This window comes from Lontra canadensis, unplaced genomic scaffold (assembly GCF_010015895.1).
Source record: "Lontra canadensis isolate GAN:19392208 unplaced genomic scaffold, GSC_riverotter_1.0 scaffold147, whole genome shotgun sequence".
Lineage (NCBI taxonomy): Eukaryota > Metazoa > Chordata > Mammalia > Carnivora > Mustelidae > Lontra > Lontra canadensis.
This window is the reverse complement of record NW_022631141.1, coordinates 1,196,781-1,212,379: the sequence shown is the minus strand read 5'-3', so window position 1 is coordinate 1,212,379 and position 15,599 is coordinate 1,196,781. Positions and strand designations below refer to the sequence as shown.

Genomic DNA, 15,599 nt, shown 5'->3' with positions numbered 1-15,599 from the left:
AGCGCCCAGAGGGACGTGCGTGCTGCACACAGGCGGGGGAGCCGCCATCTAAATACAGACACAACAAAGTGATTAGGAGCAGGGAAGTGAAGGATGACTTCGAGTTTTCCAAGGAGGGACCAGAGATCAGTGTGTGCGGACACATTCAGAGTGCAGGGAGTGGGAGCTGCGGCCTGCTGGGTCAGTTAGGGCCTGACTAAGGAAGGGCCTCCTGTTGTGCGCTGAGAAGACAGTGTGGCCCTAACTGTTGGTTCTAAACAGGAAAAGGATCTGATGGCAAAGCGGTGAGCAGTCAGACCTACGAAATGACCAAAGGTAGTGACCAGCCCGTCAGCCCAGTAATTCTCTAAGAATCTGCTCCTTGAAGGCAAGCAAAGGACGGAGGGCCCTCTGATTAGAAGGTCCTTTAATATCCATGCATGCAACATGAAAGAAAAAAAAAAAAATAACAGTCTATTTTTCCAAATGCTTTTAGAATGACTAAAAATAATAATACCACAAATTAATGAATTCCTACCTAGGTTTGCAAAGCAAAATTTGTAATATAATCATTTAGCAAATCATAATTTCCAAATTGTGCTATTCTATTACCTAAAAAAATCAAATTTAGAAAACAAACCCCTTAAAATACTGTAATTAATGAACTCAGAATGGTCATATACTCAAAAATATAATGTCATACTTGTTTAAGAATAATTGCTTGCTTGCAGAATTTCTGTGCAATGTTTGCAACTTGCTGTATTTTGGCAGGAATAACAAAGCCAAGTGCAGAGAGCTGACGAACTTCTCTCAGAAGAATCACCAACCGATCTGAATAATGCACTTTCAATGATCCGTCGTTGGGATCCAATTCCATAATTCGACTATTAGCCTCGATACTACAAAATAAACATTTTTAAGTTCATGTTCTCACTCTTTTAACAGATGAAAAACACAACAGTTTTTACAGCTTTTCTGTAAATATAAAATTAATTCAAAGTAAAAAAAATTTTATAGTTTTCAAGCAACCTTTTTTTTCACATAGTGTCTCGCAATTCAGATCTTGGTAATAAACTACAATATCCAAAACATACCATCGCATTAATATTTCTACCAAACAGTTTCTGATACCAGGAAAATCAATCTCTTAGCCTTTGGCTCAGGCTCAAAACTGGCATCATGTTCACCATAGAGAAGGGTTTGATCCATTTTCCAAACGGTACCTTGGGTTTTTTGAGTCTGCGTACTTACTTCATATGTTTACTAAAGGATCAATGGTAAAGAACATCAAAATGGAAGGAAGAGAGATAGTCAAACATTTCATCCCTCTACCTTTTTTCTCTAAGGACTGTCCTTCAGTGTTTCTTGAAAATGCTACAGTAGCAATTGTTAAATCAGGACACTCGAGTCAGCATGACTATGAAAATACTACACTAAATTCACCAAGAAGGATTACAGTTTCACGACTTCCCTTCCAGGATCAGGTTTACACAATGCTTATTCCTTCAAACCACTTTCACAATTAAGAAAACTTGTAGGTTTTGGAAAGTAAGCTACTGAAAAGCAAAGTCCATGCTACCAATTTATCGACACATTCAATAACACAGAATAAAAAGCAGGCACTTTAGAGTGACTTACAATAATGATGAGCCTCAACTTTCCTGTAACATAACGTAAAGCTTGTCAGAAAATGTTAATGATTTCCTTTGAACTGATCCTCAAAATTACTCTCTACACACCTGCGTACCCTGAAACATATCCTGAAACACATTGATTCTACGGAATGATAAAGAGTTTTGCCCAGAAAGAAAAAGTGGGAGTCCGAGTGTTTCGTTGCCACGTGGAAAAAAATTCGGTTGAGCAGCCCTCAACGGGCTTCTTTATGGAAGGTCTCAGCCCCTCCACATGCTGTCACTCACAGTGGCTCTCCACCAGAGCCGCAGTGAGATAAGTGTCAACATTTCCCAAAATAAGCGGACTAAAGAACTCTTCTTTTTCAGCCTGGACCATCTGGCATATGTTAGGCTGAAAGCAGGAAGGGAAGAGTCCAACAGCATAGGGTTAGAATCGTTACACCCCAGCACCTTTTGGTTCTTTTCTTCTTCCTCCACATCCAAAATGCAAGATAAGGGAAAAAACTATTCATTCGGTGTAAAAAGCTCTCCCTTAAGCTTAAGTATTCTTTGTAGCAGAATACGAAAAATAAACAGAATTTCCTATCATGGACAAAGTAGCAGAAGTTACTCTTTTGAAAAGTAACAAGTTTCTAAAAACATGACCAGTTTCTAAAATACAGTAATATACTAAGGTAAGTTGACCTGAACAAAGAAACAATGGTTTTTTCCCAGATCATGCATTCTAAATACACATCACAACAATTAGGTTAACAATTAAATTAGGTTCAATAATGCTCAGTAAGTGTTTAGAAAACCCTAACCCTATGGTGGGCACCACAGGAATATTTCAGGAAGAGATTACTTCCTCCCTCAAGGAGCTTAAAAGAATCAAATTTTATAAGTTTGTTTTTTGTTTTTTAAGATTTTATTTATTTATTTGACACACAGAGATCACAAGCAGGCAGAGAGGCAGGCAGAGAGAGAGGGGGAAGCAGGCTCCCTGCTGAGCAGAGAGCCCAATGCGGGGCTCGATCCCAGGACCCTGGGATCATGACCTGAGCCAAAGGCAGAGGCTTTAACCCACTGAAGCAGCCAGGCACCCCAAATTTTACAGTTTATAATGTGTGTGTGTATCCATGTAAATAATCTCAATGTAAAAAGGCAGAAAAGCACATATGAGCACTGACAGCAACACCACGGGAGAGGAAGGCCTCATCTTAAAATGACAATCTGCAGACCCAAGAAACAGGAGAAGCAGGGCCGGGGGAGGGGACAGTCGACTAACTGACTAACTCTGCCTTCCAAATTCCCAACATTAGCAACTTAACAGTTAATCACCAAAAATTAACAAGAAAATGTTTTAAGGAGCAGCAGCAAGTTTGGACAAAGGAGAGAAGAGGGAAAATTCCACCTTGCCACTTACTACCTCAAGGGACAGGACTCTGGCACGGATTTCACAATTTAGTGCATTTATACTTACCACAAGCCAGATCTGGAATCAGACAAACCAGACTGAATATCCCTGGACCAATCATCAAATTGCTCCTGTTCATACAGTTTAAACTGGTCCAACAGATCTTCGGCACTTCGATGGAAGGATCGAAACCCTGACAGGTCAGATAAGAGAGCCTCTGCAATCTTGATAGTATCATCCACCTTCAAAAGCCACATCACAACAATATTACAAGAATATATTAATACTCACTCCAAAATCAGCATAAAATGAACCACCTTCTCTGATGTGTGGTTCAGAAATTACTTTCCTATTCACCTATAAACAGTCAGAAGATTTGTCAGCAAATGAGAGAAGATCAAACCCTACTTCGCTTCTGACTTGTACGACTCAGAAGAGCACAGCCCAGCTGTGCGGCGCCGAGGCATAAGCGGAAGGGTGAGGTGAGGAAAATCCCGGTGAGACCCCCACGCGCTCTGCATCGCTGCTGCAGGGCGGCAGTCATGCCATCCTGTGCTTAGTGCTCTGGCGAAGAGCTCACGCGGTATTTGGGAATCCGAAGGGCAATCGGAGGAAAGAAATGTCTTCCTTCCACAACGGTTGTACAAAGAACGCGACAGCACTTTGGAAAGCTGACAGTTTCTATTCAGAAAACCGAACATCAAAAACGCAACCGTGAATAAGAACTCTCAAACGCGCTAGCCTTCCCAGTACTCTGGGTCTGCTTGCTCTCAGTCACAGCCCGCAAGCAGCTAATACCCGTTATGTGAGTCAGACGGCACACACGTTATTCTGTCTGGGCCATATACATTGGTGAGTATATAAGATTCTTGATCCATTTTGATAATACCGAAACGTTAAAAGAATAGCTGTTAAATCCGTAAATCAGCGACCCTACCTTAGGCAATGTCCTAATTACATTTCACCTTTCCCTTAATTTTCTTTCAACCTAGCATGATTTACCTACATAAACATACTTGCCAAAAGCCTCTGCAACTACCTGGATTTTACAGTGATAATCTCAAAGGATTAAAAAAAATCCTTTGAAAATACATAAAAGATGAATTCCTCTTTAACAATTCCTTAAGAAGACCCTTCACCTGGGACAACTGCTCTGAATGATAAAGAATGTGCTAATTATCTCTACTTAGAAAATGAGCAGATCATTCAAACCTCCTCTGTACACTTTTTCAGAATTCTATACTTCACATGAAAATCAGGTGGATATGCCACAAAACGCAGAGAGTGTTTTTTCATTTTCACTAGAGTTCTACAGTGACTTCCCTATTAATTTGGCACATTTTACAATTACTGCTCTTCAACATCTATTAAAACTAATACCTTCAGTTCCAACTGGCGAACCCAAACTATATTATTAACAACTTCTGAAAGGTTTTTGCCAGAAAGCGGTCCGGACGTTTCACCAGGAACTCCTCGGCATCGATTCTCAAAGTCTAACCGAAAATCTGTAAAATTTAAGTCAAATAAATAATTATACCCAGTCAGCCAAGACTTCCTAAGCACCTTCCGTGCACCAAGTACTAACTGAAAGGTTGTGAATAGAAAAACCCTAAGACTTGGTCCTTTAACCTCAGGGACCTTAACAAGCATCAAATGAGACAGAGTAAGAAAATAACTAGTTAATTTTTAAAATCTGTAATTTATAACAAAAACAGTAAATTAATCTTCATCAAATAATGTTGTAAAATGTAGTCTTAATCCTAAATGGTATACAAGAAAAAGTAACCCACAAAAATATTTTCTCAAACACTATAATCTCTGATAAACTTTTACCTTTAACTGAGTCCACAAGTCTTGCCAGTAAAGTTTCTCTTTCCAACATCAATTCTTTACTTATAGCTGGACGCTTCACCAACTCTTTATACTTCAGAAATGCCTGAAGAAGCTAACATAAAATAAAAAAGTCCGTGTTCATCCTAAGTTGATCAACTCGGTTAATAATACCTCCCAAACCAGCTTGCGGGAAGTATTAAAAGTAAAATATTCCAGTATTTTACCTGCTGTGGACTATCCTGAATTTCTGAAATATAATTTTTCAACTTTCCTGCTATCTTTTGTTCCGCAGGTGCAATAATTTTTTCATACTGAGACACTGCAGCTTTCCATAAAGGCTAAACAAATTAATAATAGTATTAGACTTTTAATACTTTCAACATCTACCCTTGAGAAGAACACCACAAACAGGAAGTTATACAGACAAAAACACATATACTCAACCTCAGTATATGGATTATACTGCACAGGATTCAGGCCAGTAAAAGGTTCAAATACTCGAGCCAGACATATGATCTGCTCTTCACTGGCAGGTAAAAAATAAAGAAGCTTCTCGTGGATTGTTCTAACAGCCAAAACCTAACACATAAAATATTAAAACAGATTTATTCAAATTGATAAAGCTACACAAAAAGGTCTAGAGTCTACATATATTCAGCAAGAGTCTCTTTGAATTGGGTTCACTGAAGGGAGTACAAGGAGCGGGAACCTGAGATTTACTACTCATCGTTGCCACAGTGCTGCTCAAGGAGGTCCGTCACCGTCACACTCCTCGCAGTTAAGTGCTCAAACCTGGTGAAAACACATGAACTCTAAATATGGGTAAGCCATGTTTAAGGTTCATTTAAGTACATTTTAGAGTCCCCGATATAGTAAGAACTTCTGATTTTCATTATTCTGCATTAAATTGCACTTCCAACAGTGAAATGATACGTTCACAACCCTATCACATATAATTTACAAATAGCTGGGAAACAAATTGTCGCACTTGGCGTTTAAAACTTTCACCAACAGTGACACCTGCCTGGGTCAGTCGGCAGGGCATGTGAGTCAATATCAGGGTCATGAATTCAAGGCCCAAGCTGGGTATACAGCCTACTTTAAAAAAAAAAACAAAAACAAAACAAAAAAACTGTGTATAATTTAAATGAATAAAATGTGTGGCATTTCAATTTAGAAATAAATAACAAATTAAATAAATAACATTTCCAAAAACAATTAAAAGTTAATCAAAACGGTTGGTAAAATCACTATAACCTTTCATTTGAGTTGGAAAGATGAACAGAAACTACTGATACTTGTTTCTTGCTGAAGACACCAATACTAAGGTAACAACCCCATCTGCTGAGAAAGCCTAAAAGCATTGACAACTAAGTAACATTCAGCTCTTTCCCACCAGACTGTCATTGCTAAATACCATTTTCCACCAAAAAGAACCAGCCTCTTGAGAGCAGTGACTAATTCCAGGAATAAGGCAGAAAATGTCCAAGTTGGGCTGGTACATTTTGGGGTGGGGGGGCGCTAAAAGTAAGGAAGTTATCAAAGAAATATGGGCTTCATGTCAAAGTGACACAAGAGCCAACTTAAAATGGGCATCTGATGCCCAAAGATGGAGCAATTTGAGGATAACAATAAGCATAACAGATTGAAACTCACAGAATATAAAAACTCATGGTTTCGGAATGATACTAGCAAAAAAAATTCCATTAATTGCCTATGGAAAACTTAGCTCTAACACTAACTTGTTCATCATTCTAAAAAGTGATAAATCCAAGGAAAAAGGTAATTGTGTCTTTTGCCATGCCTGTACAAACTATTTCAGGGTAACTAAACAACTGATGACAAAACGTTCTTCCATCATCACCAAGAAATGTGTAAGGAACAAAAGAACTAGAGAATCACTACGTCACAACCGCTCACGATCGTCGGCGTCTGGTAAACGAATAGGAAGAGTTGAAGGGAAAGCATCATAAGGAGAGCCAAGAGCAAGCTGAACTCCTGCCAGCAGGAAATCAGCATGCCTCCTGACTTACCGGGTCGGGATTACGTAGCTCACCAGGGAAGCAGCCAGATTTAAGTAAACTAACTGTAAAAATCTTCTGGAACAATCAGGACAATGGAACATTGCTTAAATACAAAATGGTACTAGGAAAGTACTGTGGTTTTGGTGAGTGTGACGGTGGTACTGTGCTTGTTTTAAGGGTGTATGTATACAATTTCTTGGCTTGGCTTTAAAAATACTCCAAAAAAAAGGGAAGGCAGGGTAGACAGAGGTAGAACAGAGACTGAGTAATGCCAGAGGCTGTTGAAATTGAGTGACGGATACACGGGCTTTCATTGTACTGTTTCGCTTTTGTGCATGTTTGAAATTTTTCATAATGAAAAGGTTTTTAAAAAATCCCCAAAGAACTATAAGCACAAAGGGGAAAAGTCAGCTTTGCAATCTTTGCATATTCTCATTTTGCTTATCCCCTCACGCTAAATACGTAAGTTCTACTCTGAAACTTGTAACCTATGTACATTAAACAGCTCTCCCAAATATTTCTACCGAGTACTCCCTGAAAAGCTGTCCCTGCTTCTTAACAACTTCAACTGCCAAGAGAACGTCTGAGAGCAGCTTCTATTCCTGGACAGGGTCTGATTATCTTTTCCACAACAGAGAAGTACAAAACCGAAGTTCACAACTTACGAGGTGAACAGTCATGCACCCAAAAAAGCAAGCAGGTGGAAAACAGCACTTAGTTGGGTACCAGTCACATGACTGCCCAAAATTACCTCATATGAACTTTAATTCTTATGCTTTCCCCGAAACATAAATAACTCCTATGAGATGGGTAATACCGATTATAAAACATACGCACGAACAAGTGAGAACCTACTTCACACGTATGTCAAAGACCCAAGTAATCAAATGATACCTCTTCAAGGCGCTTGCCAAGTTTGTCAAGTGTTTCAGGGAAGTATTTCTCACTTTTCCACAGATGAGGAACATAGCGCTGCCACAGCTGACCAGTCAGGTGATTACAGGCCGCCACCCACTGCTCACAAACCGAAACGCCAGCTTTCAGATGGTCTTTCACGAGATAATAAGGGTCTTCCCACAGATTCAAAGTTCCCAGCTTTTTCTGAACAAATCTTCCAAACGAACCACCTAATAAAACAGAAAGCAAAATTTGTAATGGAAGTGTGTCTGTACTAAATAATTACGGAATACATGCTAGGACAAAAATAAACGTATTAGCAAACTAAGGATCTATGAAATCCTACCTGCACATCCTTAGACCCAAAAAATTTCTTTGTATTTTTGCATCTTTCAAGGTAGTATGTGCATCTCTCAAGTGCAAAAAACTACTGTACGGGGATAGCATTATATAACCAATTCTCATTTGCTATTTCTTTCTACTCCCACATTAAAACAATGCTGCAGTAACTACCCTTATACGTCTACCTTTATGTACTTGTCTAATAGTTCCTGAGAATAATAAAGAGAATAGTATTTTCTAGGTCAAAAAATATATGCACTTTAAGTACAAACAAGTAAACCAATACATACTAAAGACTTTGAAATCATTACAAAATAAAGTTTAAGCTAATACATGCATAGAGACTAAAAATCTATGTAAATTTACTTGCATTAATGGTCAAAGAATTTGCCACATATGATTTAAATTAACCAACTACAGACAAATTTCTGGTTAATCCTGTATGATCTGCTCTAAGCATTACTCTAAGCAACATGTATTACATTAAGGAGCATTTTCAGTAAGGGCTTGGAGGAAAAACTAGAAAACAAAGTTAGACAGCCTTCCAAAGTTTCAAAAATTTACTTCTTCAACAGTACCTATGATGTCTAAGAGATGTAACATTCGCGACTCAGGGTAGTGGTCATGCTCTGTTTGTCTCCACACATCATCTACAACATCCCGAGTGGTCTCCACCAAGTCAACCACTTCCAATAAGGATAGACTGTCCAAGTTATAAAATTCCTAAAACCAAAAGGCATTCCTTTTTAAAAACAATTATAACTGTAGCTTCATCAATATAGTCAACATGTCCCCCGACCTTTCAATAGCCACAATTCTAACCCCTGCCACATCATTCCCTCCTCCTTTTTCTGCCACTGTGTTACTTCTTTATGCAAATACCCTACAAGTTTTCGGGAAAGCCAGAAGAAAAAATAAGAATTGCAAAGTCCATTCATTTATTTTGCCCTTGACCTAATTTCCTTAAAGTCTGGTTTCATTTCTTGCAGCCCCTGAAAGGAGGCGGTCCTCGCACCAGACAACGTTCCTCACTGCAGTTCCCATGCATCAGCACTCACGGACCGCACCGCTTGTTACCGATTATGCGATCACAGTCAAGGGTTGTGATTTCACATTCCATCGTTATGACAAAAAATTTCAAAACCATTTCAAACACATTGTTAAAATGATACTATTGCAATAATACTGGGAACAAATTAAAAATTACTATTTATTTATTTTGAAAAGAACAGACTTTTGTAACCATACTTAAAGTGGTCACTTATTTAACTTGTAGGACTATTTCAAAGAATAATCAATCAAATATAAAACTAAGACTTCATATTTCAGATTACTCCAAAATGCTAATTTGAATAAACTGAACACTCCCTCCGAAGAACATATTACCTCCATGTAGATAAACCTCTGTTAGTACATTACACTTTTGCTTTTCCCTATGTATCTGCAGAAAAGCAATGATGTTTTTGAGAAAAACATTTACTAGAAATGAGAATCTAATTTTCTTAAAAATTCCAGTTTTTAAGTTGTACGCAAGTTAAGGGCACACTTCAAGGAAACCCTGCTACATAGTAAGGATATAAGTTGTTTATGAGCATCAAGTAATAATGTCAAAACAAAGGTAAAGCCAGTGGAAACTGAATCCTAAAGTACTTTCATTAAAAGTCTTATATATAACCATAGAGGAGTCACATACTCTTGCAATTGTTTCAAATAATTCTTTAAAATAACTGGCTCTTTCTTTACTAATCTGTTTATTCCCACGATGAGCTTGTTCTACCCAAAACTGGAACTCATCACTTGGTGTAAGAATACCTGAAAAGGTGAGAAGGAAAAAAAGAAATATCAGTTCAAAACGAAAAAACAAAATTTTCTGGTTCATTTGCCTATTTCCTGATTTTGCCTATTTCCTGTGCTCTTGAGGATGTATGGAAAATCTGCATCATAACTTCCTATCGACAGAAAGTTCTTCCATAAATCCACTAAGAACAGCCAGCAGCACCAAATGTGCACACTTCACCGGTTTGTTACTCAGTGTGCTCCCCATGCTTGTGTAAACCACCTGTCTCTGTACCGTCTGTCCACACCTTCTACCTGGAAGGTTGCTTCTCCAACACAAGGCTTTCCATCACCATTCATGTTAGGGAATACCATCCAAATTAGAAATGATTACAATCAGTGCCCGCAATTTAGTTTCAAAATATATGCAAATTAAAATAATTTCACTTTCCAATTGGCTTTTATATTTCCCAATGAACTGGACAATTTCTAGTTGCTTAATCTCATGTTGCAAAGTGCACTATTCTTTCTGGGTCTATGGCATTCAAAAAGCACCTGATTTACTGTTCAAGAAAAATATAAAACTGTATCCAACATTGTAAAATAATGATTAGTGTAGGTCATTCATTTCATAGTAATTGTTCATACAAGTAACATTCATAGCCATAGTAAAATTATAATTAGCTTCTGATAAAATATATTTTTAAAATAAAGGTCAATTGTCTTTGCAAAGTAGACAATTAGGGTCCATCCTCATTACTCGTGGATGCTGGATTTATGAATTCATCCATTCCTAACATTTATTTGTAATCTACCATCAATGCTTGCAACGCTTTTATGGTCATCCACAGATGTGCCCAGAGCAATGAAGAATTGGGGCTGCCCCCCACACGTGTTCCCAGCTAAGGATGAACAAGGCAACACTGCCTTCCTGTTTCCTATCTCCTACTATAAACAAGTACCCTTTCTGTTAGCTATTATTCAGTTGGATGTTTTCTCATTTGTTGTGCTTTTTATTGGTCATTTCTCTCTTTAGCATGGCTCCCATGCATAGTGCTGGAGTGGTGTCCAGTGTTGCCAAAGACAAGAACCCTATGGTGTGAACTGCAGAGAGAACACTCGTGTTAGGGAACGTTCCTTCAGGCATGAGTTACAGAGCTGCTACCCATGAGGCCTATGTAAATCAATCAGCAATCTATATTTAAAAATCAACAATCTATATTTAAAAAGTGTTAATTGTATTAAAACAGTAACACATATAAAATATTATATTAAAAACTGGAACATACATAAATAAGGTTAAATGGTGAGAAGTCAATAAAAATGTTATGACCAGAGGCTCATAGGAACCTAACTTCGTTTTCTTCCCAGGACCAAGAGTTCAGTATTTACTAATTCAATATTCACGTGAGTTTACAGAACAGACCTACTGCAAATAATGAGAGGCAACTGTATTTTCCATGTCCATGAACTGCATTGTTAAAGATCACATTTTCCTCCTCTCAAAATCCATGTAAATCTATTCATTTAAAAGAAGCTGAAGCTCAAAGAAAATCCAAAAGTATGGAAATAAATGTGTGAAAAAATATATTACTTTATTAATACTAGTACCGATAAGTAAACGGTTTTGACTTTCTTTCATTAAGCTACGGTTCTATACCTTGTGTGTCATCTTCCTTAAATTTCAATTTTGATGAGTTAATGTCTGATCTTCGTAGAACTATACCCAACCCAGTTTCTAGTTCACTCAAAAGATTCTGAAGTTTGGGATCAAAGTTTCTGCTCCATTCCTGGTCCTGAAGAAAAACAGACAAGAGCAAACATTGATCAAAAGTTTTCCGATCAAACTGGCTTCTTTAAAATACTTTTGAGAGAAATAAGTCCAAATATACCTGTTTCACTCAAAGCCTGCCACTGCCCTCCATCTCATGAAGGAGGGAAAAAAAGCCTTTCAACAGGTAAAACTTTATAAAATCATTTACTATATAGCAACATAAGAGCTGATATGGATTACATTTATCTCTTTCTCCCATTTCTCTGTCAACAAAGTTGACTTTAAATTTTTTTATAATTTTTATAACATTTAAAACACTAAAATAATGATATTAACAGCAAATAAAATATGCATTTTGGTTTATAAAGATATTTATACAAATACCTAGCTTTAAAACAGTGACCACCCAGCTCCTTTGGCTCACTTACCTTTAACAACACTGGGGCAAATACCTGCCGTACCGCTTGGTAAAGAGAATTTATAGGTGATTCTAACATAGACGAAACCAGAATGTTATTATGTAGATTCTGATCAGTAATTACTTCAGGTCGCAGCTTGAAAAACACCAGCACTTTATCTTTTGTGTCAGCAAAATCAATCTAAGTGATAAACAAAAGATTTTAATGTTACTTTCAGGAAAGTATTTGAAAGAAATGTTTCCCTAAAACTGTTCTATTACTGTATTTGTTATCCCTTGGGAAAAAATTAGTTACTTTAAAATAATTACAGTATATTACAACCAATCCATCCCTGTTCCTTAAGAGTATCTGGGTTTTAAAACGCATCCCCACTATGTGTAACTATATCCTAAAGCCACGGTGACAAGTGGTTTGCAAACAGAGAGAGGACTATATAAATATTGTGGGCGTATACTGCTAACTACTCCACTCTAACCAGATTCAGTAATACTACAGACCAAAGTTGTGCACCCCAGGCACACACTGATTAGTAGTGTATGTTTCCACTCTATTCCAAAAAGTCTAAACCAAGGATGTTTATTACCCTCTCACCTGAAACTAGCATTTTAAATGTGCTTTTTAAGTCACAAACTCAAAACTACCAAAACAGAACTAAGTGTCTATCTCCTAGGTTTATCTCTATCTGAATCAAAAATGTTTCCTTAAAGTATTTGTGCATCAAACTTTTTCATTTAAGTTGTATAACTAGATTAAAGTCAGTATTGGAGGAGCTAAATTGGAATTCACTAAAGCAACCATGTTTAAAATAGGTCAGTTCACAGTAATTAGTCCATTGGCTGAAAAGTGTCTTACCCAAAATAAGTTTTTGCTTTATATATGCATTTTCACAGTGGCTCTCATTTCTTTTTCCAGAAAGAGAAGTATATGTATTAAAAAGCTTTGAAATAAGTTCACTGCTGTGCATGAAAACTCCTTATAGATGAGTGAGATTTCATGCTAGTTTTCTTTTACCCTAATCATTATATTTTCTAGGCACAAAAAAGGAACTGGCATTTACTCAGTATTGCCGCATTTCTCAAAATGCCATTTGCACACATTAAAATTCTACTGCAGTATGATCATTTTATTCCAATTACAAGCAAAAACAATAAACTACAGATAGGTAGATTTGAAAAATTCACTCTTTAGTGGTTAAACTGTACATACCCTGGTACTCTCTTTCTCCCACCTATCTAAAGAAAGAAAATTCAGAGAATATATATTTTGTCATCAAACTTGGAAAACATTACCCACAGTCACTGGCCCAGTCCCCCCACCCCCGCCACGATAGATGACGAGCTTTGTCCTAGCAAGCAGCAGTGGGCTACGCTGCTCCTCATTCCCAAGAAGAGGAAAACAGAACCAGCACTCCTCGCTGCCTTTCCTGCCAGTTTCCTGACCAGTGGCAACTGTGATTTTCCCTTAACTGAGGAAATTCGGATAGCTCTTCATTCAAAGCACAAAAAATTTTCCGTTTTGAGGTTGCAAAATAATTCTCTCACCTACTGGGATCCATCAGGCACCAGCCGACCACGGCCTGCTGCCTGTGTTTGCGCAGCCCTAGAGCAAAAACAGGTTTTTTAAAAAATGAAGAGGGCTCTGGTGCGTATCTTTTGCTTAGAACATGCTTCCTCTAAATCTTCTGTCTGCCTACAGCTTATCATGGAAATCTCACTTCAAAGCTCACTAATCCTGACAGGGAGCCCTTCCCTCTACATCCCTCCCCCATCAGTACTTCAACATTACTCTATTTTGATCTTTTTTTTTTTAAGATTTTTATTTGAGCGAGCAAGAGACAGACAGACAGCACACAAGCAGGGGGATCAGCAAAGGGAGAGGGAGAAGCAGACTCCCCATGGAGCAGGGAGCCCCACAGAGGACTAGGACCCGTGGATCATGACCGGACCCAAAGGCAAGACACTTAACCGACTGAACCATCCAGGCGCCCTTCTATTTTGATCTTAACCGCACTTATCCATGCCCAAAATTATGTTACATTTATGTATCTGCGTGTACATGTTTACCCTGCCTTTGTGCACTACAATGCTACTCCTTGAAGACAAATTCTGCCGTTTTCAAGGCTTTATTCCAAGCATCCTGTACAGTGCCAGGCCCATCCTAAGTACTCAATATTTATTAACTTATCAAATCATGCTGACTGTCAGACATCTACAGTACAACATAAGACACAACAAAACATTTCAAACATAACTGAAAGTCTGTAGTGTGCTGTATGACTAAATATAAAATATATTGCTGGGCTCTAGCCTCAACAGCATTAACGCTTCAGGGCACCTGAAATGTGGTTAAGCATCTGCCCGGGTCCAGGTCTCGATGCCGGAGTCCTGGGATCGAGCCCCACAACAAGCTCCTTGCTCAGCGTGGAGTCTGCTTCTCCCTCTGGCCTTCACCCCATTCTTGGGCTCTCGTTCTTTAATAAATAAATAAATCTTAAAAAAAAAAGTTATCACTTCAATTTTCAGTACCCAACACAAGATACATTTTCAGCAATCCAAACCCTTCCTCATCGTGTTTTCCCTGGACCACACTCGCCTTAAACTTTCAGTGGCACTTCCAACAGTGTACCCTGAAGTTGTTGAGTGGTGCAGGTCACCTCAGGCCCCTAGAGGGAGGCTCTGGAAGGTAGAGGCAGAGACTCCCACTCTGAATTCTACCACCAGTTAGAGCAGTGGAGTGGTTACCACTTGGGATGGAACATTTGTGCCTCATTTCCCTCTTTTGCCATAAAGTGGAAATGAAGACAATCCCGCTTTAAAGTGTTGCTGTGAATGCTGAATGAGCCCATGCGCATTGAGGCCATAAAGCAGTGCCTGAAGAGTGTCTTCTAGACCGGTGGAGCCCCACAAAGTGCCCTGAATATGTAGAGTTCAAAATCAAAGTTTATTGAAAAGAATCGAATTACATCCAAGACTACAGATTCCTGGTGAATGACTCAATCGTGGAACAAAACTGCCCTCCAGGTTTGCTGTGGGAAGACTCTCCTGGACCTTCAGATTCCGGCAAACAGGAGAGGAAGAGGTTTTACAATAGGTCTTTGCTGCTTTTACTGAACCCTGCAATGCCTGACACCATTCCTCAGAGTACCACCCTCAGGTTTCCTTATCTGAGCCGGGACAGCCCGTGCAGGCAGCAGCGCCAACGGTCAGTGAGTCAATCACATACTGCCCACTCAAAAAAAGAATTCAAACTTTGTATTCTACTATTTCCTAAAAGATCTGAACTCCTAACCAACCTTTCCCTCGAGTCCATTTAAGCTCAGCGCATACCCCCAAAAAGATACATTACAATTTGCCTCAAAGAACTTCAAGAGGGAGGAGAAAAACAACTTTTCCGGTAAGACAGATGATTTCTTTTTAATTGTAGCACACGTGTAGTGTTTAAGAACAAAGCAAAACTAGGAGAGCTCAGAGGTGCTCTGCTCAGGTGCGCGAGTGCAGCTCAGCACAGCGTGGGGGGAGACCTGGC

The 15,599-nt window shown here is 38.6% G+C and overlaps 1 protein-coding gene across 1 annotated transcript in view; it reads right to left on the bottom strand.

Annotated features, from left to right (window-relative positions):
• The window catches only part of DYNC2H1 (dynein cytoplasmic 2 heavy chain 1), a 274,850-nt gene that overhangs the window by 258,357 nt on the left and 894 nt on the right, over positions 1-15,599 (bottom strand). Inside the window, exons 2-12 of the mRNA XM_032844099.1 lie at positions 12,084-12,254; positions 11,542-11,677; positions 9,799-9,917; positions 8,684-8,828; positions 7,761-7,993; positions 5,287-5,421; positions 5,067-5,180; positions 4,843-4,954; positions 4,390-4,514; positions 3,076-3,251; positions 683-878 (exon numbers count right to left, since the gene is read on the bottom strand). Coding sequence (XP_032699990.1) covers positions 683-878; positions 3,076-3,251; positions 4,390-4,514; positions 4,843-4,954; positions 5,067-5,180; positions 5,287-5,421; positions 7,761-7,993; positions 8,684-8,828; positions 9,799-9,917; positions 11,542-11,677; positions 12,084-12,254 — 1,662 coding nt within the window. The remainder of the gene's footprint in view (positions 1-682; positions 879-3,075; positions 3,252-4,389; positions 4,515-4,842; positions 4,955-5,066; positions 5,181-5,286; positions 5,422-7,760; positions 7,994-8,683; positions 8,829-9,798; positions 9,918-11,541; positions 11,678-12,083; positions 12,255-15,599) is intronic.